A 24143-nucleotide genomic window follows, 5' to 3' on the forward strand; every position below is an offset into this window, starting at 1 on the left:
TGTTTTTCATGGGCCAGGGTAGCAGTTTAAGTGAAGACTTCTACCATCATGCCCCTGCTAGAGTGACTATGCTGCATGTTTGAGTATAGTACATTGTTTTTTTCTTTGTAAACACTTCACTAACACCCCCCCCCTTTTTAAGCTCTAGTTGTACCATGCTTTGAAAATAACTTGAACACACAGCATGGGCACTCTAGCAGGGGGCTACTTCACCTACTAACCTAGCCTTTGAAAAAGAACTAGTCTCAAAAGATTTCTTGAAAAAGCCTCCCCTGCTAGCAACAGTTTTGCATGCTTGAGAGGACAGTTTTTTCAAAGTGTTCCTCCAGTTGACAGCTTTAGTAGCTTCCAACTTACAGAACAAATGTATCACAGCAAAGGAACAACGGAGGAGAAGTAGGTATTATTGCTGAAACAGACAGCAATACCCGTAACAGAGTTGACAAACTAGAGAAGGCATGAAACAGCCCAGAAGTGGCACTCCAGAAAAAAGTGTGTATTAAAAGGAAAGCTGTGCTCCAGCAGTTGCTACCCGGTTAAAAAACTGCCTACAAGAAATACCTTTACTTCCTTTTTACTGTACTTGAACAGACCTGAAACATTTCATCAGGTGCATTGACAAGATCAACAAAGTTGCATCTTTTCTTTGAGCAGGAATTTCTACTTAAACACTCCTTTTAAAAAATGGTGAGAGGGATGTGCTGCTTATCTATTTTACCTGTTACCTTCCCCAAATGGATCACAGCTGTGGGCTATGGTGGTCACTGCTTTCAACCAATAAGTGCTACAGGTGCCTGCCTTCCCTTTTCCTGCTTTGCAGCTGCAGGCATGCTCTGTGGTGAGGTAGGAAGCGGTCCCCCTGACTTCGCAGACAGTCAAGGCATTGGATGTGGCAACCCTCACCAGGTTCTCACTACTGTGACTGTTTGACAAGGCGGAAGGCTTCTAGGAACTCGTTGAAGTCAATGTTTCCATCCTTGTTGAAATCAATGCTGCGAACTAAGTCGTTGATGCCGTCATCTGTGAGTTCAATGTTCATGTGGGAACTGAACAGCTTCCACGTTTGGTGGAATTCCTCAAATGAAATGAGACCTGTGGAGAAGGAAGGCACAGCCACCTCAGCGCAAGGTCACCACAGGCACTGCTGCCAGTCAGTCACCGCTCAGCATGCAAGGAGGGACCCCGGCTCAGCTTTGATTTTTCATCCCACCCCTGCCAATTGCGTACCCTGAAGGAAGGAAAAAAAAACACTCATAATCTGCATTGCGCATGCTGCAACTGAATTCCCTAGCATGAAGAACACTGGCTAAAATACAACTTAAAGGACTAAAGAGACATAATACAATTTGGGAAAAGAAAAGAAGGCAAAGACTTGTTTTTTCTCTTTCCGGCAGTAATGTAGTGGAGAGGACTGCTTGAAAGCAGGCAACACTGAAGATCCCGTGTACGCTGCATTACTGTCATGACTCTCATCACAATTTTTGTTCTGCTGAACTCCTCCAGAACAAACAATTATTAATTCTCTACTTGGACTGCACACAGTACTTCAAAATGCATCACAGTTGTGGAAACTTGCAATGACATTCCAGAAGGTCTTGAGGGAGGAGAAAGACCTAAGCCTTAAACCAGTAAATAAAAATGCCTTTGTACATACTAAAGGGAGCCTAAAAGTAGAATGGAATACAATGCAGTGACCAACACCCCCTGCACACCTGCTTACCTGAATGATCTTTGTCTATGATCCTGAATATGGTCTCCAGGTTGGATCTGTTTCGATAAATGACTTCCAGCAAGCTCGACTGGATGTGCTGAAAGACAACACAGTCACACTCCTACCCTTCTGACAGCACTCTGCTTTCCCTAAGCAGTTACTGCAGACCTTCCCATAACTGAAAATGTTTACTGCTCTCAAGAGTTTGCCAGCAATGCACTTGGCATCATGTGTGCCTTATGAAATGGGTTTATGATGTCTGAACCCTCTGTACAACTGCATTATAGCACATCAGCAACCTCTCGCTTCCGGAGATTTTCCAGGCCAACAGAGAAGACAGTGACTTGGGCTACGTTTTGTAACCATTGCAGAGTTAGATTTCCTGGATGTAATTAAGAAACTGTGACTCAGGGAATGGAATATAGTTCTCCTACTCAAAAGCCTGCATCCAAAACTACCTCTAGGTTTCGATTTCACATGCATCACCTATTTCTACGATGGACTAAATGCCTCTGGACTACTTGAATTCATGCAAGCTTTTCTGTCAACTTCAGTACAATTTTGGATTTTACAGGACCTATCCGCTCTGCTTTTGTACCATACTTGGTTCCGTGTGCTGGGGATCTGGTGAGCTGCTTTGCATCATGCTTTGGTGGAAGAAGGCGAGTCCTTACCTCTTGGCTCCGCTGCTCCATGGCCAAGTCGTCGAGCCAGGACTTGTATTCCAGCATGCCATCCGCTGTGCTGCGCACCAGCTGCGGTCTCAGCATTCGCCAGGGCAATCCTAGGTGCAAGACTGACTCCACTGCTGTCGCCCAATTGCTCAGCGTGATCCTTCCTGTAAGGAAAAGGGAGAGCCATGGAGACCTCTGAGAGATAAGCAGCTCAAAGCACATAAAGGCAAAGTAAAAAGCCTAGACCAGTACGCACATCCAGTCTAATGTGCTGCTGACAGCAACAGTGTTATTTCTCCATGACATACTTGAGCACTTTGGTACAGGAAAAAAACCTATGTGGCTGTACAGAAATCAGCCACTGCAGGCACAAGTGCACTTGCTGCTCCCCCCAGCCTCAGCAGGCTTTTGATCATTTGTCGTGGTTTAACCCCAGCCAGCAACTAAGCACCACGCAGCCGCTCACTCACTCACTCCCCCCCCATCCAGTGGGATGGGGGAGAAAATCGGGAAAAGAAGTAAAACTCCTGGGTTGAGATAAGAACGGTTTAATAGAACAGAAAAGAAGAAACTAATAATGATAATGATAACACTAATAAAATGACAACAGTAGTAATAAAAGGATTGGAATGTACAAATGATGCGCAGGGCAATTGCTCACCACCCGCCGACCGACACCCAGCCAGTCCCCGAGCGGCGATTCCCCGCCCCCCCCCTTCCCAGTTCCTAAACTAGATGGGACGTCACATGGTATGGAATACACCGTTGGCCAGTTTGGGTCAGGTGCCCTGGCTGGGCATGAGAAGCTGAAAAATCCTTGACTATAGTCTAAACACTACTGAGCAACAACTGAAAACATCAGTGTTACCAACATTCTTCACATACTGAACTCAAAACATAGCACTGTACCAGCTACTAGGAAGACAGTTAACTCTATCCCAGCTGAAACCAGGACATCATTGCAACAAATCAGGGCCATGGGGCTGCAAACATCTGAACAATGGGAAGACACCAGCTTTGGATATTTCATTATAAATTTGTGGCCTACAGCCAGGGTCACCCTGCAGATCACGGCCTACACAACTGTACTAGTACTTTCTCAGTGACCCAGGAACATGGAAGAGCCCCTAGTTTAGCAGCTGCTGTAACAGCTGAACTGGACTTTTATGAACAATTCTGCTGCCAGGGAAGAAAGCAGTTCTACCCACAAAACAGCAGTTCTGCCAAATGCTGTGTTCCTTGTCTCTCCCAGCCCACATGTGGACAGATGCAGCAACATGTCTTGGTTAGTGCACCAGCAGAGCACTCCTGTCAGCCAGAGAATTATGAACTCTCAACTCCTTCCTTAAGGCTGCTGCCACGGACGACATCCCTCGCTTTCCTCTTCCCAGTGATTTTAGAGTCCAGGGCTGAAAGGACTCTAGAGACCACCCAGCCCTTCCCAAGTGACATGACAGACATGTTCCAGGTCATCTTTTCCAATGGTTCTTCAATACTTCTGTTCCAAAGGGTTCTCATAGCACCAAGCCTAAATTGCTACACATTAGGCTAATCACGTCTTGCTTTTCCAACACCGCCTCGTTATAATACCACTCTGAGGCATTAACAGGTTCCCAACAGAGACACTGAATAACAGCAAACGGGACCAACGCTCTGGCAAGGTCTGGCACAGCCTCCGCCCATGACAGTCACTGACAGCTATCAGTGAGGAGTCTCCCGACCAGCCACACGCTCAACTTGGTCGCTTCAATCCTATCCTAATAGGGAATTAACCTGAGTGTCCCTCGGCTCAGATTTACCTGTATTGTCCTTATCGTAGGCCTTGAACGCGCTGATGAGGGCTGAAGTGTGAGCAAAGAGCTTTTCCCGCAAGGCTCGAAAGGCTGACTCCTCCACTCTGCTGATTCTGGAGGATGCAGAAAAGAGAGAAGCACATTAAGGACTTGCCAAGAAGCACAAGAGAAACTGCACTTTCCCAGTCCTCTGGCCTGTCCGTGCATTGCCCAGACCCTCGCACAACTGCTTTGCACAGCTACAGCTGCATCTCAATGCTCATGACAAGGCACTGCATGCCTGGAATCAATCGCTGCATCAATTTGTGAAGTAACAAAGCAGAAGTGAACCTCAGCAAGGGTTGAAAGTTAAAACTTGGCATTGAAAAGAGAAGCTGAAAAATCAGCAGTCTGTGAAAAAGAGTCCCCTGTTCATCTTGTAACGCTCCCTCCTCAACCCTTGAGCCTCCCTCAGTAATTTCTGCACAAAGCCTGAGTCTTCCTCTAGCAGTATGATTTAGTAAATCAAGCTGTGAAAGTTCAGCTCCAGAGTCAAACTTTCTCAAAGCTCCCAAAGTTTTCCCTTTCGGAATTTTGACTTGGTGAACACAGAGCAACCAGAAAGCCTTGCCTTTGGGTCATAGTGAGAGTATGGGCCGTCTTATTCGCTTGGTACTGAACAAAATGGGGAATGAGGTCCGGTCCCAGCTTCACATAGGCTCCCCTGTTGCTGCCAATCTCATAGTAGTTTGAGGCTGAAAATATGGTCAGCACCTAACGCCCAAAAAAGAGAGGCATTTACAGTCAGTACATACATCCTCTTATTATATATACATGTATCAGTGAAAACAACACAACCGATCCCTTCTGGAGTCAACAGACTGTGAAAGCACCATGTTTTACGTGGAAAAGGAAGAGCGAGGCAGCAGCTGGCCTGGGAGCCTTGCAGGTGCGAGTTCCTTGAGGGTGGCATTGGTCTCACATGGATCTGGCCACACGCTGGGCTTCTGCAATTTCACTGTACTTCTCCTGACAACCTTCCGCTCTCCACTGCAGTGAGCAGAGTCAAAAGTGCCCCTGTTGAAGTCACTGAAGTGACCCTGAATCTTCTGAGAGCAAAACTTTGCTGCAGCAGCTTGGCAACACCCTTTCATACATCATCTTCAGAAACAGCTGCATTAAGGGGTCAATGGCACAAATGGGTTCACACCTTTTCTCAGCTACCATGCACAAGGATGTGCTTTGCCTGCACAACAGATGCCCCCAACAGAGCAGGTGCCTCCAGACTGTCCTGACCTAAGACCTCGGCTGGCAACACTCTTCAGTAACTTCCAATGAGGCCGTTGAATGATTTTGTACGTACTTAACAAAGCCCCATTGGAAGAAATGCAGAGCTGAGACAAGCCACCACAGAAACCCCACCCTGGCAGGATGGAAACCCAAGTATCCTTTCACGCTATCCCTCTCACCGACCTTCCTGTTGTGGCAGAACTCGTAGCCTTCTTGCTTGCACTCATGGGAACGGATGAGGAACTGCAAGTTGTGCTTCTCAAGGATCTTCCCTGTCACGTCAGGACCAAAGTAGCAGCCACCACCTCGCACCGTATTTACTCTGCAGCCCTCCTGAGGGATGGGGTCACTCCAGAGAATGTCTAAAATCTGAAAGAGTTGGAAAAGTTCACTGAGTAAAGTATACCCAACAGATAAAACCGATCAAAGTTTACTAAACAGATACAGCTCTATCTCTGAATCCTTCCCTGGACTGCTGCTATTACCATAGTGCAGTGAAACAGGGATGTTTCCTGCATCCCAACTGAACCACCATACTTCTCCGCAGGACTGTCACAGGCCTGGTCCACCACAGAGGTGGCAGTATTGTTGGCCTGGAGCTACAGGGACACCCAAAGTGCCTGGGGGAAGAGGGGTGTCCATAAATCAAGCCTGATTGATACAAACCTTCCCTTCGCTGCCTCAAAGATTACAGAGCCTTGCCTGTCCTCCTCCATCCCAAACCAGGTCCCAGGGCAAGAACACCCAGCAGATCCTGAGGCCATGAGCCAGCTTAGTATTAAACTCCTTTGCTTTCTAGCCAGGACATTCCGCAGCCTCCAGAAATGTAAGTGCTGACTCAGTAACCACTATTTGGATTAAAGTTTAATCTCTTTAACCCTGACCTCAATATATAGCTTTATGCTGATAAGGTGTGCAATGCCAGGATGTCATATGTAACATGAAGTAACAATGGTTTCAGAGTGCACAGAAGGGGCTTACAGACAGACTGGTCTAACACAAATAGGAAACCAAGTTCCCAGGCTCTGACCTGCCTAGCAATCTACTCACAGTGCAGCCTAGTTAAAACCACAAATTCAGTCTGCTCTTAGTACCCAAGATCACCACTCACTCATTAGCGAATGACGTGCTCATTCATTACCTACAGAGCTGACTTCAGATAACCCATATAACCACTGGGCTCTACCATCAGTCTTGTCTATTATTTCTCTCCCCTGCAGTGAACCAAGAAAACCTGTTGCCCCACTCTATGCCTAAGCAGCAATTTTATTTGTACAACAACAGATGAGTGCTGTGGTAGGGGCAAATGCTGGGACAGAGCCTTAAGCACAGAAGGCCAAAAGCCCAGTGAAGAGGCTGACTCACAAGGGTAGGAGAAAGGCCCCAGCAGAACGGCAGCTAGCGCCAGTCTTGCACACAGCCTACGTTCTCCTACATGACTCTCGTGCGCAGCTCTTCAATTGCTAGGGAACCGTGCTGCAGGATGGGCTGGATGTAGTGCAGATATCTAACGAAACATCCCCAAGCAGCAGTGATCAATCATGAGCTCACAGTACAGCCCTTCCTGACGGCTTACCACTGAATGATTGACGCCAGGCTGTCTTGGGTTACAGAGCAGTAGGTACAAAATAGCACAAACCCCATTAGGCTGCCCACTGGCACTTCAACACTTGAGTTGCTCCTTAACTCCACTATGTGAAGCAGCAAAAATCTCTGCAGAGAGGTCTGTGCACTAAGCCGTGTATTTTGTACTGAGATTCCTCATAACAGAGAGCAAACCTGCAGGAGGCCCACAGCCCACCGAGCTCAGGGCCCCGCTTAGACTGCTCACCTGCTTCCACTCGTCCTGGCGAGTCCAGCACGGCCCATCCAAGTCCGTCAAGGAGACCACGCTGGAGTAGGTGAGCTCCTCCGGCTCCGACTCGCTGATGTCCACCAGCCGGCGGCACCACTCAATTTGCTCCTGTACTGTCTGCCGGACCCACTTGGAAAACTCCAGCCTGTTGGCCATGCTGGGAGCCTGGGCCGGCTGGGGCTGCAGAGATAAACTGGGGGCTGCCTCGTTCCCTGCTGGGTCAGCCTCTACTTTGCTCTCCCCGTTTAATTCCTGTATTTCCACATTTCTATTCGACTCCTTTCTTTTCTTCCCTCTTAATACAGAAACAAACTGAAAGAGGAAAGAGAGAAAAGAGAGCTGGTCACACCACTTGGAAACCTACATCTCCAGCTCTAACATCTTCCATTGGCAGACCGTCAAGTGACCCAAGCTTCCGAGCCTCAATTCCCTTTGCTGCTGTCAAATGCTGATTAATTGTGGGAGATTACTAGTGCCATCCTCTCGGATGTGCCATTCTTGGTTTACAGCTGGGGCCCCACATCCGTCCTGACTACAGATCTATCTCTTCTTCGTTGACTTTTTGCTGCTCAGACACTGCAACGGGAACTGGGCGGCAGAATGAGGGAAGGACTAATGACTAATGCGGTGCTTGTCATTGCATTTGGAGAAAGGAAGTCGTATTTCTCCACTAGAAAGCGAGGCAGAGACAAGTTAAATGACTTATCAAAATCCTTCTGGAAATCTAGGGGAAAAACAGGCTAAGGAACTGTGGGCCAAAGTCTCATCATCTCTGTGTTTTTACAGTCAGCACCAGCACATCTTATTTACCCATGCCCTTGCCCCCTACTTCCCTGGCTACTATCCTTATATCTTCCAGAAGCCAAGAATGCTTCTTCCCTTCACACGTCATGCACACACACTATTAAACCAAAGCAATCCACTCCAAGCCTGTGACTAAACGCGGTTTGTCTAGGAAGACCATCCTTTAGATTTGTCTTATCAACAGCCAAGCTGACATGTAGAAATAAGCTCCTCACCACAAATCAGCAACACTGCTGTTTCTTGCAATATCTAGGTAATAAAACCTACTTTGTTCCTTTGAATTTTCTCAAGCATGTCCAGGTCAGTGGTATCAGAGATGCCCCCGTGTATAATGAGGACTTTCTGATCAATCAGGGTGGCCAGGGGCAGCCAGCAGAAGACATTCTGAATCATCTTCAAGATTTTCTTCCCATGCACCTAGAAGGACAGGTCAGAAAGGAAAAGATGAAGCATCAAGCCTTCAAAGTCCACGTCTCACGTGGTAAAGGAGACACAAACATAGGCCTACCTTGTATTTCTGCATTACTTCCTTGGTGAAACCATAACTAAAGGAACAGGAGAAAGGAAGTTCAGTGGGATTTCGCAGTGACACCCCTGACATCGCGATCAGCCCCGCACAGAACCCATACCGTAAATTGACCATGTGGTCCTCATGGTTCCCGCGGTTGAGATGAACCTCCTTTGGATAGATCAAGAGGAAGGTAAAGAGGACAATGAGGATCTCGAGGGACTGTTTGCCTCTGTCTACAAAGTCCCCATTGAACACGTAGGACTTGGAAGGAGAAGGAAGGCCATTCTGTAAAAGCAAGGAACAGGCAGATGTTACAAGAGAGGCCTCCCAGTGATCTCCATATACCTCCCCCCGGCAGCTGCACATTGTCTCACTCCTGTCCCAGGTTACCTTGTACAATAGACCCTGACTCTTTTATTTTTATCTTGTAGGGTCCCAGTGGCAATGCACTGAAAAGTGAAAGCTGGCAGTCAGGAAGGGTTGCCATTGGTATCAGCGCTTACAAAAATGTCCACTGGCACTTCCGAAATGTACATGTATATCAGATTTCAAAGTCAGCAAGAGAATAAGCTGCTGCTTTGTGAAGCCGTTTAAAACCGATCGAATCTACCTGAAGAATCACACAACATGTGAAGGGCCAGATTTTGCAAACGCTTCTCAGCATGACCCATGCGATACTTCTCACGATGCCTGGCCAGCCTCCCTCTCCAAATAAGGTGCCTACCTTATAAAATATGAGGAACAAGTCATCCAGCTGGCCGTGCAAGTCTCCTAACAGGCACAAAAAGAAAAGTCACACTATGTTTACCTTTAACGTAAAAACACACCAATAAATAGCTTCCTGTGAAGTATCTGCTCTATAAATCAATGACTACTGAAATATTTTGGGAAGTTCAAGGTACAAGTTTCCTTACACTAAGGCAATGTGCCTGAAGGAAAAGGACATGATGTAAGGGCTTGAGCTGAAGCCTGAGAAGGACAGCAAAAAGCCAACACCAGCTTCTGAAGACTCTGATTCAGAAGCTTTGTTCATTTATCTCTTAGGGTGACACAACATGACAGAAGACACTTTTTGACTTTGATCATTACATGGGAGAAAGCTTTGCATACAAAATAATAATCAAACTAAATTATCATTTAAAGTGATATTGGAGAGAGAGGTTTGTTTTCCAGAAGGTGACTGCATGTAAAAGTCTATGCTAAGTACACATTTTTCAGAAATATCTCAAAGTTTAAACATTAGTCCTGTTTTCCTAGTAGGAAAGTAATGGTGAAAAGCTTTCAAATTTACTTGATAGGATACAAAGATGTGTTAGTATTTTGGATCTGAATGCATATGCTGCTGGTAATGAAGACTCAGCCAAAACAGCTCCAGGACTTCATTGTTTAAATAATCCCAGGCCACAAAACAGGACAGAAAATGAATGAGTTTGAGGCCAGTCCTGGACTGGGTGCAGTTTTTGTAGTTTGGTAAAAGGACTCCAAGGTTGGGGTGACAGAACAAAGACAAATTTGAATTCCAGTTGAAAAATTCTTTAAATCTTTGCTGTAATGTATAAGAATTTTAAGAGTGACAGGCCATCATTACCACCCTTCGTCTTCCCTTAGACAAATGTATATCCTTATCTTTTCTATCCATACCTCCTCCTATCCTTGCATTTTTATAATCACCGTGACATCACCACTGCTACAGCAGGATAAGCCAAACTGAATGCTACCATCTAGGGGCAGGGTTTGTTAATGACGTATTCCAAAATATCTCAGGGAAGCCAAAGGCACGCTACGAAGAGACAAACCACCTTCCCTCAACACCCCCATCCCGTTCCAGACCAAGCAGAAATAGGGCCATGATGCAGACTTGCTCCCTCCAGTCTCCAGGGTAGTCTTCGGAGCAGCTCACATCATACAGCATCACAGGGTAAACCCGGATATTTTAGACAGCCCCAGCTGCCTCTCAACACAACACACATTTTCCTTATAGGCTGCATTTGTGTTCCACACACAGTACAGAGGAGGACATCATGGTAATGCTACCACTTTATATCTTTCCCACCCCTTTCATGTGAGCGTTCTGCCCCAGAGACTGTGCAGTGCCCTCCCACCCAGACGTACCACACACGGTGATCTCCTCGCTGTAGCAGGTGGAGACATGACTGATGTTTGGCAACTGCTTGAGGTGCTTCCTGGTCTCATGCAGAAGGTTTAAGAGATAGCGAGCGTGGAGCTGCTACTAGGAGAAAGCGAAGGGATTAAAGCAGGAAATCAGTGACCTCTGAGCAGCAATGCAGCTCTGTCTGCAAAGGCCCCAAGGACCCACCATGATAGCCTGGATGGCACAAAGTCTCACTGGGATGACACTCGGTGCTGACCTATGGGCTTGCAAACAAGATGAGGCAAATACTGGGGAACAGCAGGATGGAAGAGACTCACCAAAAGCAGCCCGGCCTTGACACTGGCAGGGCTGGCAAGAGAACCAAAAAGCCCTAGCACCCTGTCGTTAAGGCTATATCTGCTGGGCAAACACCACCTCCTAGAGCAGCAGAAATTCCAGCCCAGTATCACAGGTAAGAAGTTGCTCCTCTAGATCTTAGCCTTCTCCACATTAAGGCAGGCCCTGAGCTGCGATGTGTTCTGCAGAAATATATTCACTCAAAGCCGGGGTGTAGGCATTTAATATTAGTCAAGACACTAAAGACCTTTGTTTTAGAAGTCGTTTTGTTTGGAGAAGGGATGTTTTGGCCTATTTTGCAGTTCAGCACCTTGACTGAGGGATGGCAGCAGAACACTGCAGTTGTACAAGGACTTGGCTTCTTAGTGCTGCTGAATTGGTGCTGGACTTCCTCATCAAAAACCTCACATTTTACATTTTAAATATGAGTCAAAGTTGTGTGGCACAAAACATAATTTTAATCAGCTGTTTCCATCTGGGCCATTCTATACATTTTTACAAATTGAGGAACTGCAACGAAAAATGACAGAATATTTCAACATGGACTGTTGTGGGTTTTTTTCCTTTTAAAATGAAATTCAGGTTAATATCGGCACACACCAACAAAGAGTTTTCAGTTTTGTCAGAAATGCATTTTCAAAAAGGAAAGAAGTTCCTATGGCAGGGGGAAACACCATATCATTTCCATCCCCCTTTGCTTAACAGCCTGCCAGCTCTTTATACTCCAATCAACTTAGCTTGTTATGAAGGCTAAACCAAATATCTGTCCTACACCCCTGTGCAGAGAAGAGGAAAGCATGGTTCCTTTTCGGATCCTTACTTGTTTCTGTTTGAAAGCTTCCAGCAAGGCAGTTGCATGGTCAGGAAGGAGTGGGAAAGAGAGATGGGGTCCAGTGTAGGAGTCTGGCACCTCCAGGGATTCATAGTCACAGTATTTTTCCAGCTCTGCCTCTTTGAAGCTTTCCCCACTTATGAACATCCGACTGATAAAATCCCCTGGATGGCAGATTGGTCGGTTTGATTGTTTGGGTTTTTTTAAAGAGAAAGAAACAAGAAAAAGTTAAGTTGTTTCAATACACCATTCTAGTAATTTGCTAAATAAAAAGCTGTTTGGTTAGGCTAGAGCTCATGGCAGCAGCAGAGGCTAGCTGCTAGTTTGACACCGCTACAGAATTTGCAGGGGGGAAGAGTCTGCAGGGACAAGTTTCGATGTGCTACGTGTCAGGCAGTGCTGGCAGCTATGCTAGTTTCTCCAAAAATCTGGTGAAGCCAGATGGACACTGGTTGCCGTGGCTAACTGAAGTCTTATTTTCAATGACATGCAAAAGCAAACTGTATAATAAGGAACTGTCTTCTAATTTTTTCTAAGCTTGCACCTACATTCTCAGTGTTGCACAAAATTTTTATAAATACACATTATTTTTTTATTGCTGTAACATCTCAGAGCCCAACTCAAGGAACAGGACATTATTGTCCTGTTTTATACAGACACTAAAAAAAAAATCTTCTTCAACAGAGCTTTGTGGTAAAATACGTGGGGTGGTTTTGAGAAAAAGGGTGGCAGTTTGAAAGGAAGGACCGAGGACTTCAGCAGGTTATGGTCAGCAAAGGAAATAGCTAATTTTGACTTACTACCATCAGATTTCAGAGCTAAGCTCATTAGCAAGTTCCCAGCGCTAAGAAATAACATATAATGCTCTCCGCTGATGCAGGAAAATACTGTATTGGTTCCCACAGCACTTCCTCCCCCCCCCCTAAGTGAGAGACTAAATATAAATAAAGTAGATACCCTAGAGCACAGTTCACTAAAGATGGATTCTCTCACTTCAGAAATGGGCTCTGCAAAGCCCTGGTCACCAGGAATCACTGAAAAAAGGCAGATTTCTAATACTGCTCTTAAAAAAACCATACTGCGCTTTTATTCCCCCTTCCAGCTCCTAAGGAGCAGGAATTGCCCCACATCCCTCACAAAGCTCTGGCAGTCTCCAGACAATTCACTCCCTATCCAAATTCCTGATGCCATTGCTCTTTAGACTCTCTTGGCCCCCTTTGCCATCCTAAAGGACGAGCAATGGGCAAAGAATCAATACAGGGTGCAACCTTCTGAGCTGCTGGTGCCACATCTACAAACGGCACATAGAAACTTACTCTCTTTACTGCTGCTTGGCGTGAAGTGGTCCATAAGGTAACTGAAGAAGTTGTGAAGCTGCAAGAAGAGAGAGAGCCCATCATCATTCACCTTGGAATGAAATTCTGCAGAGTGGCAACTTAACATGATTCTTCTTTCTGGAAGTATTATCTATGCCCCTCTCATACTATACCAATTCTAGTTTTTAATATCTTGTGATGAAGTCAAAAAAGTGGCTTTACCTTCAGCCATACAGGCAGAAGTACACCTATAAGTCCTCCCTCTCCCCGCCTAACAGCAAGACAACCATATAAGAGAATATTAATCAAAGTTAAAGTATAACAAACCAACTAGGCTTGCCTATTGTGTTCAGACTCAGGAAAAACAATGTTAAATGGTCCTTACGGCTTTCTTTCAAGACTCGTTACTTAGGGTTTCATCAGCCATAAACAGGCAGGAAATCGATAGGCTAAAAATGGGCAGAAAACCCAGTCCTTGGCCCACTGAAGCACTTACAGGATTACCAGCCAGTAGCCAGAAACAAGCGAGTCTGTGGCACAGAAACCACCCTCCTATGTATTTTCCTACATACTCTTTTCCTTGGCACCTTACCTTGATTTGATCCTGCTCGCAAGCGTACTCAATGGATTGAAAGATTCTCCAGGTGCAACGTCGGCGCATTTCCAGCCGAGCAACGTAGCGCCGATACCACTGTTGGATCAAGACAGCTGCCTTGAAAGCTAGGGGAAAAAAACAGGACCAACCTGCTGAGCTGCAGTGGCTGCAGCTGAGGTACCCTGCTACCACTCCTTTCCCGACCCTGAAAATTGAAGAGCGTCCTTCTTTTTCAGGAGCAAGTTTTCAGGAAAGGTGTTCTGATGCCTAAATACTAAGGATAACAAAACACCTGCTGCTTTTCACCATATTGCAAGAGGCTGATCTGACCCTGCCTGATCAGAGACCTCTGAAGCACTTCTAACCATCACTGCTGGCTCCTCACCACCAGAGTTAACAACAACCTGTTACGGCCTAGAGATCCAAACATGTTCTTCAGTATTAATAAACAATTTTCTCCCTTTCTATTTATCTTGATTATTTTCCTGTCCGTCTTACAGTCCTAGGTACTGGGGCTTCAGGAAACCAGAGATATGACTGAGGCCACACAAGGAGTTGGGGTAAAACAAGACACCAAGTCCCCCTCCGGAGCCTTAAAAATATGGGGTTTGTCTACCTTCCTTGAATCCAAATAAATACCTCAGCTTTTGCAGTTCTGGACAAACTTCAGAAGGGATCTATTCTAGCATAAATGTTAACATACCATTATTTTGGAATAAAATAAAGACAAAATCAACACCCACAGCGAAAAGAGGGAGACAGATCTTTGGCCACTTAATGACACAGAAGGAACAAAATGCAAGGAATTTCCAGGTGCCGGGTCGTGGTTCAATCCACAGCCAGAACTGGCACCAGGCTCTTCCCTCCAAACGATGCCTATTCGCCCTGATCTTTAAAACATAACCATTCCTCTGCATTTCCCCAATTCCAGTGTTTTTCATTAAAAGATTATTTCAGATGTGTGTGTGCATATTTACAGTGAAGTACATTGGTGCAGTTTCCCATTTCCTCTTTCAAGTTCTGTCACATAACTTTATGTACCTCTAGAAACAATTTCATCCTCCTTAGCTGGTTTTGACCCCATTTGGACCGCCTGGTTACTTTACGGCACCTTGCCAACCAGCTCTGCTACTTGGCATCTCCTTTTGATTATGCTCCGTGTCCCTTCCTGTTCATTTCTGGAGCCCTACCCTAGAGCCCTATGCTTAAAACATTTTCTAACGATGCTTCTCTGTGTCATCTTTAGCTGAGGGAGGGAGGGATGACTGCTCTGTCTACAGGCTGGCCCCAGAATCAAATGGAGACAACAGTTACAGGGTTAGCCCTGCTGCAGAAGCTCATATTCCCTTGGCATCTGGTTTGTGAGAGAGCACTACCACATTCACCAAAGCAGGGAGAGTAATGGGGTGTGGGGGGTGGAAAAAACTTTATAAAAGGAAGGAAATCCCCCACCCTTACCCCAAAGGTTGCTAAGTGCTGGCAAGAGACAAAGAGATCACATTAATTCAATTAGCTTGCATTAATTATGTAACATAAACCACCCTTCATGTACTTCAGCAGGAAACATTGACCTTTACCTAAATAAGATATCCTGATGGTTTACGTACTGAAAATAATAATCCTTCTAAATTATCTTACTGTTACAGCACTAGGAGCTGCAGAGCGCAAAAAGGGAAGAGCTGTTGCTGTTGTGCAGCTGAGGAACTGAGTCACGGTGAAGTCATGGGCAAGAAGGTAAGACTTGGCTAGCCTTAATTCAAGAACAACTTAAGTATTCTTTGCCTGAGCCTTATATCTTGTTGAAAAAATGCTTACTGATCTGCTGGGCCATGAAAAAATAAAAAAGGCTGACTTTTTTCCCTGCAGTTTGGTGCTCCTGATGCTACCTCTTCAAGCCTCCTTTATAACAGACCCAACACTAGCTGCCTTACTCCCTGTACAGTAATTTGGCTAGCATGTAACCAGAATCACAGTCACAATCACTCTCTAAATAAACAACTTCTAAATATCTTGCATTCTGTTAGCAGTGGATAAATGTCCAGTTACTGCAGTAAGGATCAGATGTATTTCAACTGAATCCCAAGCAGAAATTCATAGTTACAACTCCACATATACTGATGAAAACAAGATCCTTTGAAACATTAAAAATAAAATCTATGAAGGACTTGTTATCAAGCGCACAGAGAGCATAGATACCCCCATCTACAGCATTTTAAGTTCCAGATGGGCAAGGCATTGGTTTTTTACACTACTTTTACAGAGACTGACTCTGCAACTGAAAAAGCCAGGTATTCTAATTTACCAGCTTACCTGGGTGAATTTCATCTGGCAGTGTTTGTACTAGTTTAGAAAAAAATAATAAAAAAGGAAAAGAAAGATATTTATCTGCATTTTATGAAGATCCAAGCAGTAAACTGAATCATACATCACCATGTAAGCTACTGAAAGCATGCCAAAGTGGCAGCACTCAAACTAAAACATGCCTGTTCACGCTAGCGGTATAGTTGACACATCAGCTTACAGGGAGTCTGCACCCTCTCTTGGATTCCGCATCCCCTTCTTCACTCAAGTGCAGGGCTGATTTAACAGAGCTCTGCTGGCTACACTTTCCATCGGGAACAGCCTCTGGGCCTTGTACAAGGCAGACAGGACACGGCCTGGCACGTTATACTTGGGTGGACAGTCCTAATTAGCTCCAGATCAGCAGATCTGAAGGATTTTGAGAACCAGATTCAAGAAATTCAGAGAGGTTTTACTCTCATGGGAAACTGTTGATGAGGTATAAGATCTAATGCAGAGTTTCAAATAAGTAACTAGTTTTATGTTACACTTTGTTTGTTATAGACAAGCCATTATCATAAAATAGCCCTGAACTTTGTGGGGAAGTCCATGGTACTCTGGTGCTACAGGCAATAGACAAGTCTAACTTACTTAAAAAAAAGGTGGGAGGTTTTCAACAAGGAAAAATTACAAACAAAAAAGGCTGAGTCACAACGGTGTCCCTGCTTTCCACACTTCTAAATGCAATCACTATTTTTCCTTTCAAAGCACTTGCAAACAGTTTGCACCATACTGCTGTTCTGCCAGTGCTGATGACTGAATGATTCAAACAGCAAAGTAATCTGTTTACTTTTTTACACTTCCTTATGTGTACAGTCTCACTCATAAACTCCCTTTGTTCCATAGCCAACCTAAGCGCACACCCAAAAAATTGATACTATCATACCGAGGTTTTCATAAAAATAAATCATTACAGCTTCGAGAGCCATAAAAAAGTCAGGATTATTAGCAGAGATTAAGAGCATTGCACTGACATAATTAGGAAAAAAAGCACACTTCTTGCTCTTCAGCTTTTCTTAGCCACACCATCTTACCTTCTTTAGAACCAGATATATTTGGCTTTGCTAATGCTTCTGCTTTATCAGTCCTGCACCGCTAACACAGTCTTTAAAAACGGAGTCCACCAGAAGCAGCAGGATGATACCATCTATCATCTCCCTGTCAGCACGTGACAACACACGCATTAGCCAGCAACTGATTAATCCATCAGATGTTAATTTTAACAAATGGAATTGCTTTTTGCCGCTTCATTCCTGGTCAGGTTTTGGTTGAATTTAATCTAATCCTGGTCTAAACAGCTGTTATTTTCTCAAGCCTGTGGGTCTTCTGCCTGACAGCTGAGACTCCTTGTCACAGGATATTGAAAGACATAACCTTGCCTCAATGCTATGAAGAAAACCAGGTAACTCAGAAAAGAAACACATCCACTGCAGCCTCCCAAGGGCATGTGCAGGAGCGGATGGGAAAAGTTTACTTTTCAAAGAATCACTCACCATTTTCAGACTTCTGCAGGGAGTACTTGTAGTTGGCATTTACAGAACTACCAGATCCCATGTTCTCCAACCAATGCTCCTAGAACATTGCAGACTGGCACAGTATCACCAAAACCGCGAAAGAGATGCAGGAAAAACCATTCGGTCAGAATCAAAACAGCTGCAACATGTCCCACAGTGCCGAGAATCTATAATTAAATACATTAACACTTATTAAGATCAACGAGCAGATGGCCTGTCTTGTGCCCAAGTACATCTTCTACTACCAGTTTTTTCCAGCTACTTTGTTGTCTTCTAGACAATCTGAGGTGAGGATTTCTGTCTTACTGTTTCAAATTTCGAGTCAGCTATATGAATAGGAATCTTTTCAGCACCTTTCATAATTGTATAAAAATAGCAGAGATTGCCTATCTAGGTACTGTAATTGTATGGTAGATGCATAAATCAGGCATTCATGTACTCTCACAGTACCTCACATGCCTCAAAATATTAAACTCTTAGCAATATGGCAGTCTTTGACCTGAACCTTCATTTCAGATGCTACAATAAAATAATCTTGATTGAGTTTTGAGAGCAGACTACATGTCCAAATCCTCATGCAACCTCCCTGCTTCCTCATGCACAGCCGAAGTGCCTGGATGAAGGTGCTAAAATACTACGCATGACTGTATGTGGGAGGCATTCATACACTGTACAGAAAAAAAAAGAAAAAAGTTTTTCAATACTGATCAGGAACCATAAAAGTAATTAAGGTGATTTATTAACAATCAGTATATGCAGACAAATATTCATGCATATAGCCATCTGTGAAGGATAACTCTCATTATGAGGGATGAGCACACAAATGGTATTTAGATCTATTTGCAGTGCCACAGCTAGAGGGGAGATAAGTCTAAAATAACAATTAGCTATCATAAGAAAATAATCAGCTTTGTTAAACGCTGCTTTCCTTCACCTTGTGGATCTGCTTGAGTGTGGGAGCATAGTATACCATCAAACGCTCAGATCCTGGCCAGTATAAGAGAACAGGACAGCCAGACTTTTGTAACCTCACTGCTGCAGAAAGCTCTGGTCAGAGCAAACGGATGCTATCTCAAGATTAGGTCAAATTCTGAAATCTCTCACTTTTAGGACAACCAGAATGTTGTTCACAGTCAGACATGTTTCCTCTGGAAAAAAACCAAAACAATCACGTACTACTGCCAAAGCGGTCCCAGGCTGTATCGCGTAAGAATTATACAGATTCTTATTCTAACCCAGAACTGGGGGAGGAGAAATCTGAGAAAGGGAGGGAAGTGAAGGAAATAAACACCTGTAAAAATGTTAAGCCTGGTCCTAGCAGGAGACCACAGCTCAAAGGATTTTGAAGGGTCAGGACAGTGTGACTACAGAGGCAGTTCTCCCCAGCAGAGGGAAAAGTCCTTCTCCTTTTCTCGCTTCCTGCAATCCTTTTGCCTTCTTCAATCTCTTTCCACCTAACCCACGTCTTTCCTCTTAAAATAGCTACAGATCTGCACAAACGCTAATTGGAGGAGCCCGTCCGGTGTTGTATAAGGTGCATGTGTGCAGTGTTTGCTCAGGAAGATGAACTGTGCTAAACAACATTTCAGCATGGAAAGTTTCTAAGGCAAGTGAAATGCTGAAATTCTTTACCTTGCCTAGGATGCCAAATTGCACAATGGCATCTTTGCAATAACTGGGTGATGCAACAGGAGGATATGCAGCAATGCTCTCAACAAAATACCGATCGCTCTAGTTTTATTCTAACAACATTATTTCATAACATTGTCAGAAATGGCCTGAAATCACTGCTGAATTATGCCCAGTTATATCTGGTCCTTTATGGCCTTTGTGCTTAAATAATGCAGGTACTCTGACAACTTTTCAGATTATTAACTACTCAAATGGACAATTGGACACAAAAATCAGAAACCCTAGCATTTAAGGCTCTTATTTGTAACCTCCTGTACAAGGCAAATCCCATTTCAGGAAAAACAAATTTTCAAGCCCAGAATTTCTGAGTGTAGCCTTCTAACACCCATCTCACTATCCAAACAAAAATTTATTTTCAAAGACAAAGATCTGAAGATTTCAGCAAGTATTAGCTGTCCAGAGAAACAATGATGTGAATGATTCACTCTGTACCAGGAGCTTGCTTTAGAAACAATCCTCCCCAAGCACCTCTACTTACTGCATCCTGATACAACCTTGCAGAGCATTCTGAAACACCGTGACGCAGGTTCCTTTCAGATAAAATGACACCAGAAGACACACTCCAGCTACTAATAGGAGTTCCGTCCACAGGATCAGATTCAAGCCAGTCCCAAGAAAAAAATCCTGAAACATGGTTAGTGTAGACAACTGTTCCTCCACACTGGGGGTCAACACAGCCTGTGTGCCTACACATATCTTCAGTGCTGCTTTGGAACCTGACAGTACCAGCTTCAAAGGAAGACAGATGCTTCAGCTTTTTGGAAGAGGTGAGTGCCTTTAAAGATACTCTTAAAAACGCAAATATGAGGAAAAAAGTACTTTTTCAGGAACTAGAACACTCCCAGATCACTTCTAAAAAATGGAGAACAAATTTGAAGCAAACGCTCAAGTACAGAGTTAGGTACTTCGCTTGCTTAAGATGTGTTCAGGGGTAGTGCCTATCTCTTTTGATAAAGTGTGACCTTGGATTTGATAGGACCTTTGGAGACGGAATAAAACTTGTCCTCATTTCCCTCCTTCCCTGCAAAACAAACAAGCATTCGTTATTTGGAGAGCCTTACTTTAAAAATAAATTTTGTCCATCCATACAGAGGGATGGTCTAGTATTAGTGTGCCCTAGGAGCACCTGTAGAGAGCAAGCACAGGCAACAGCACCTGCCTATTTATCTTATCATGAATGATCTCGTTGACAGGCCTCTCCCAAGCAATTCTTGGAGCTGCAAACTTTCTCACTTCATTACCCTCACATTTTTCTGACGGCCATAGCCTGAGCAAGGCAGTGCACAGCAGTAAACCAGAAACTCCACTGGAATCAAACCTGTTTCAAGGGTGGGAGGAGTGAGGAAGAAATAGAGCCAGTGCAACTGCTCAGCACTTCTCATCCTTCCTCATCCACCGAACAGTGACGTGCACCCCTCTCCTTCCTAAATTCCTGTACCCAAGAAAAAGAAGACGAAGAGAGGCCCACAAAGACATGGCCTGGAAGACTTGATGAAGTTGAACAGTGGCATCAACTCAAATATAGGCTGTATTAAACAACCAGGTGAGACAAAATGATGCAGCTAGTAAATAGTCGGCTACAAACTGCTCCTTTCTCATATTGCTCTTGGCCACCGTTCCCCTCTGGCAGAGATGTTTACATTTTCTCTGGTGCAGCTAAAAGGCCTCTAAAACAGGCTTTCCTCACGCCTTCTGAGAAGATGCAATAAATCCATATGAGGCTCTCCCCTGGTACGCGCCGCTGCATAGAGCATCTGCTAGCAAACATGCATGCTCTAAGTAAAGCAAGTTGATAAAACCCGCTGTATGCACTTACGCCAGGGCAGAACTAAACCACCACCAAAAAAAGCGTGGACTCAAGAACCACACGTGGACATAGACAACTAACAGAACAACCAAGTTCAGTGCCTCAGAAGACCACAGACACACAGGAAAGGTGCATGTTCCCTGTTTCCACCGGAGATAGCGTTCTAAAGGCAGGAGAAACATTTGACAGCCACGCTCCGCAAACACCTCCCAAGCCAAAGGATAATATACTCGTTTTTGCGACACTTAAAACACAAGCTGCCGATTTGTTTAATATTACCCTGCAATACCACATAAAACTCATTAAAGGAAAACTTGCATAAATCCATTTGTGTCAACCACCCCAAAACAAGAACAACAAAAGCCTAGGTAAATTTCCTGGCTTACTGTAAGTATTATTTTAACTCCTTCAAAACCAAAGCAAGTGACAGCATTTTTAATCAAATCCTACACACTCTGTCACATCACTGAGCTTCTCCACATTACAGATCTGTACAGAATTTGGTGCTCCGCCCACATGAATTGAAGGCTGCCTGCAAGGAATGCTGAAGTGAATGCGAAGCTAACTCCAGAACAACAGGGCTCCTAGGAAAGATGACACACTTCACTTGTTATGTGCACACCTGAATCCCCACTAACTTGTCAATTTTATAGATAAACAACTGAGAGAAGAGACGAATAGAATATAGAAGGCACTCAGAGGATACAACACTTTCTGAAAGTCTACTAGGAGAAAAACTGAAAGAGAGATGTCTGAGGGGAACAGAAATTTGAAGTTCTGCTAAAAGAAAAACACCAACAGTTTGTTTAAGAGCTACAGATGAATTAAAAAAAAAAAATAATCAAATACTTCTCCCAAGAATAAAAATGGTAGCTAGCGCTAGGGAAAGTGATGATCCTGCCTTGCTCTCCTAGAGTAAATACCTATGTATATCCCACGTGTACATCAGACTCGGCACGTTTTGTAGCTGGAAATGAGATGGTGAAGCTTGTTTTATTTTACACATGCACTGACCTCTGCACCTGCACAGTTACTGCAGTGACAAAAAGGAGAATTTCACATAGAAAACTCACAACTGCAGTTTTATACAGCTTGACGTACAAAAAGGATATTTCACCTCAAACTCTGGGTGCTGAGTAATTACTTCTGAACACAACACATTGCTACAGAGAAATAAAAAGGAAAATGCAACTTACCTTGCCACCGATTTCTAACATGGATTTATTAAGACAAACACAACAGAAGCTCTCCACTTCTTAAATTTTTGTTTCTATTCAGTACCCAAAGTGATCAATAATCTCTGAAGTTAGTTGCTCAATAACAGATTCAGAAACTCCTCCTCAGAATCTAAATAATCAAGTAAGCTGTTCCCTCGGGCATGCAGCAGAAAGTGCCATGTCTTTCGGCACCTGCGGTATAGAATGCGTGTGCTGCTCTGCAGCAAGTGCAGACCCTTCGATATATTTACTGCACAGTTGTTTTGAGCAGCCTTAAGAATCCTCTCCCACGTGATGGTTAAGAAAGGCTACAGATCTGAAATGGATTAGGATTACTGAAGAGGATTATGAATGAGAAATACAGTACCTTGGCCTCTCTCATGCTAAGAGTCGGTGTTTACACACTTTCAAGTTGCCTTTTGCTAAATGCAAACTTCTGGAGGAAAAAGAATTAAAGGTTTCGCGCACTCCCTATGTTGGGCAGAAAAATCTTTTGGGCTTTGTAGCTAGGGAATCTGTACTGCAAAAAACAAAAGGATGGAAGAAGCAACGATAATGTATTTAACTTAGTTCTATTTAATTGCTTAACAATTCTAAGTCATGAATCTGACTGGGCTTGAGAAAGCAAAAAACCTATTTTACTTCCCAGTCTCTAAAAAGTGGACACACAAAGCAGATGAAATCTCAAACAGAAGGACGATCAGCAAGCAATTTAAGTAACTACAAATTACCCTCCTTTTTTAAAAAACAAACAAGATCCCACAAAACACCCAAACCCTCCTAAAACAATCACTGCAACATTTTAATATTTCCAGCATTATTAAGATGGTTTTATTTAAAGTATTAACAATCCTGTCTCTCTACATTTTTATCAACTTCAAATTCTTACACAAAAGCAGCTCAACACATTTCACAGGTTAAATCATCTAGTTTGTAAGACATGTCATTTACCACTTTCTCAGTGTTTGTATTTTAGCTTGTCATTAAACTAAGACCATAAAGTTATGTATCCTTTTGGTTAGCAAAAAAAGTACTCAAGCTGGCATGAAGGCTTTATTTTGTTGGCAATGAGGCTGTCTGAACATTTATAAACGGATGAAATGCAAGGTTTTCTTTAATAAAATAATTCAAAAGAAAAAAAGCAAAACAAAATAAAATCAGACTTCTTCAAATCTAGTTCCCTTTCTTGCTTAAATCTCAGAAAACCCTACATTTCCATAATCTGCTCTGTGGTTGGGCCCGAGCAAGTTCTGAACAGCTGATAAGACACAAAAACAACAAGAGCAGACAATTGTTTCCCAAATATTTATGGATACCAAGTATTTATACACTCCAGATTCATTTGTACACATGGAAACAAATACATTTGATTGAATTTATATACCACTGAGAGCCTGGGTGCACTACTGCCAGAAGATAATCAGCCTAACGCTGCCAAGGTCAAGGTGACTATGCGAAGTTACACCTGTAAGGATGCTTTTGTCTTTACTTGTGGGTGGCTGTTACATAAAGAAAACCTGCTGGGATCAGGATTCAGTGCCTGCTCTGTGAATTAAAGCAATGTCATTCTGAAATCTCAAGGATATCGTGATTGCTGTTATTTAAATCTTCCTCCCGGAACACTCTGGTTTTCAAATTTATCATTCCGGCATATGACTGCTAACATCATTGTACAAACTGGGTCAAGGCAAAGCTTGCAGCACATTTATCCAGGCAGTAGTAGAGGATGCAGGTAAGTAGGTTATTAACACTTAGCCAGACTCA

The 24143-nt window shown here is 43.9% G+C and overlaps 1 protein-coding gene across 4 annotated transcripts; it reads right to left on the bottom strand.

Annotated features, from left to right (window-relative positions):
* Positions 1-134: 134 nt before the first annotated feature.
* PPEF2 (protein phosphatase with EF-hand domain 2) lies at positions 135-22476 on the bottom strand. 4 transcript variants are annotated; one of them, XM_009913053.2, is made up of 17 exons: positions 22359-22476; positions 17643-17830; positions 13807-13934; positions 13215-13272; positions 11887-12062; positions 10730-10844; positions 9342-9388; positions 8736-8902; positions 8615-8651; positions 8374-8523; positions 7279-7614; positions 5631-5816; positions 4789-4931; positions 4185-4291; positions 2386-2549; positions 1721-1808; positions 135-1092 (listed from the first exon to the last, which is right to left on the bottom strand). In XM_009913053.2, the coding sequence occupies exons 2-17, from the start codon at positions 17701-17703 to the stop codon at positions 914-916; spliced, it is 2142 nt and encodes a 713-aa protein (XP_009911355.1). In that variant the 5' UTR covers positions 17704-17830; positions 22359-22476; the 3' UTR covers positions 135-913. The 4 variants fall into 4 exon arrangements, with proteins under 4 accessions (XP_009911355.1, XP_069631877.1, XP_069632026.1 ...); XM_069775776.1 differs by having other exon boundaries at positions 8615-8902; XM_069775925.1 differs by lacking the exon at positions 22359-22476 and adding an exon at positions 19834-19920 and having other exon boundaries at positions 8615-8902.
* Between the last annotated feature and the right edge of the window lie 1667 nt (positions 22477-24143).

Source organism: Haliaeetus albicilla, chromosome 1 (assembly GCF_947461875.1).
Source record: "Haliaeetus albicilla chromosome 1, bHalAlb1.1, whole genome shotgun sequence".
Taxonomy (NCBI): Eukaryota; Metazoa; Chordata; class Aves; order Accipitriformes; family Accipitridae; genus Haliaeetus; species Haliaeetus albicilla.

What these genes read in the sequence shown, in the direction of transcription:
- PPEF2 (XM_069775776.1), bottom strand. Translation starts at nt 17,703, where the DNA reads ATGGGATCTGGTAGTTCTGTAAATGCCAACTACAAGTACTCCCTGCAG. An exon ending in GCCAAGCAGCAGTAAAGAGA is followed by an intron (nt 12,063 to 13,214) that starts GTAAGTTTCTAT and finishes TCTGCCATCCAG; the next exon opens with GGGATTTTATCAGTCGGATG. An exon ending in TGTTCCTCATATTTTATAAG is followed by an intron (nt 8,903 to 9,341) that starts GTAGGCACCTTA and finishes TTGCTTTTACAG; the next exon opens with AATGGCCTTCCTTCTCCTTC.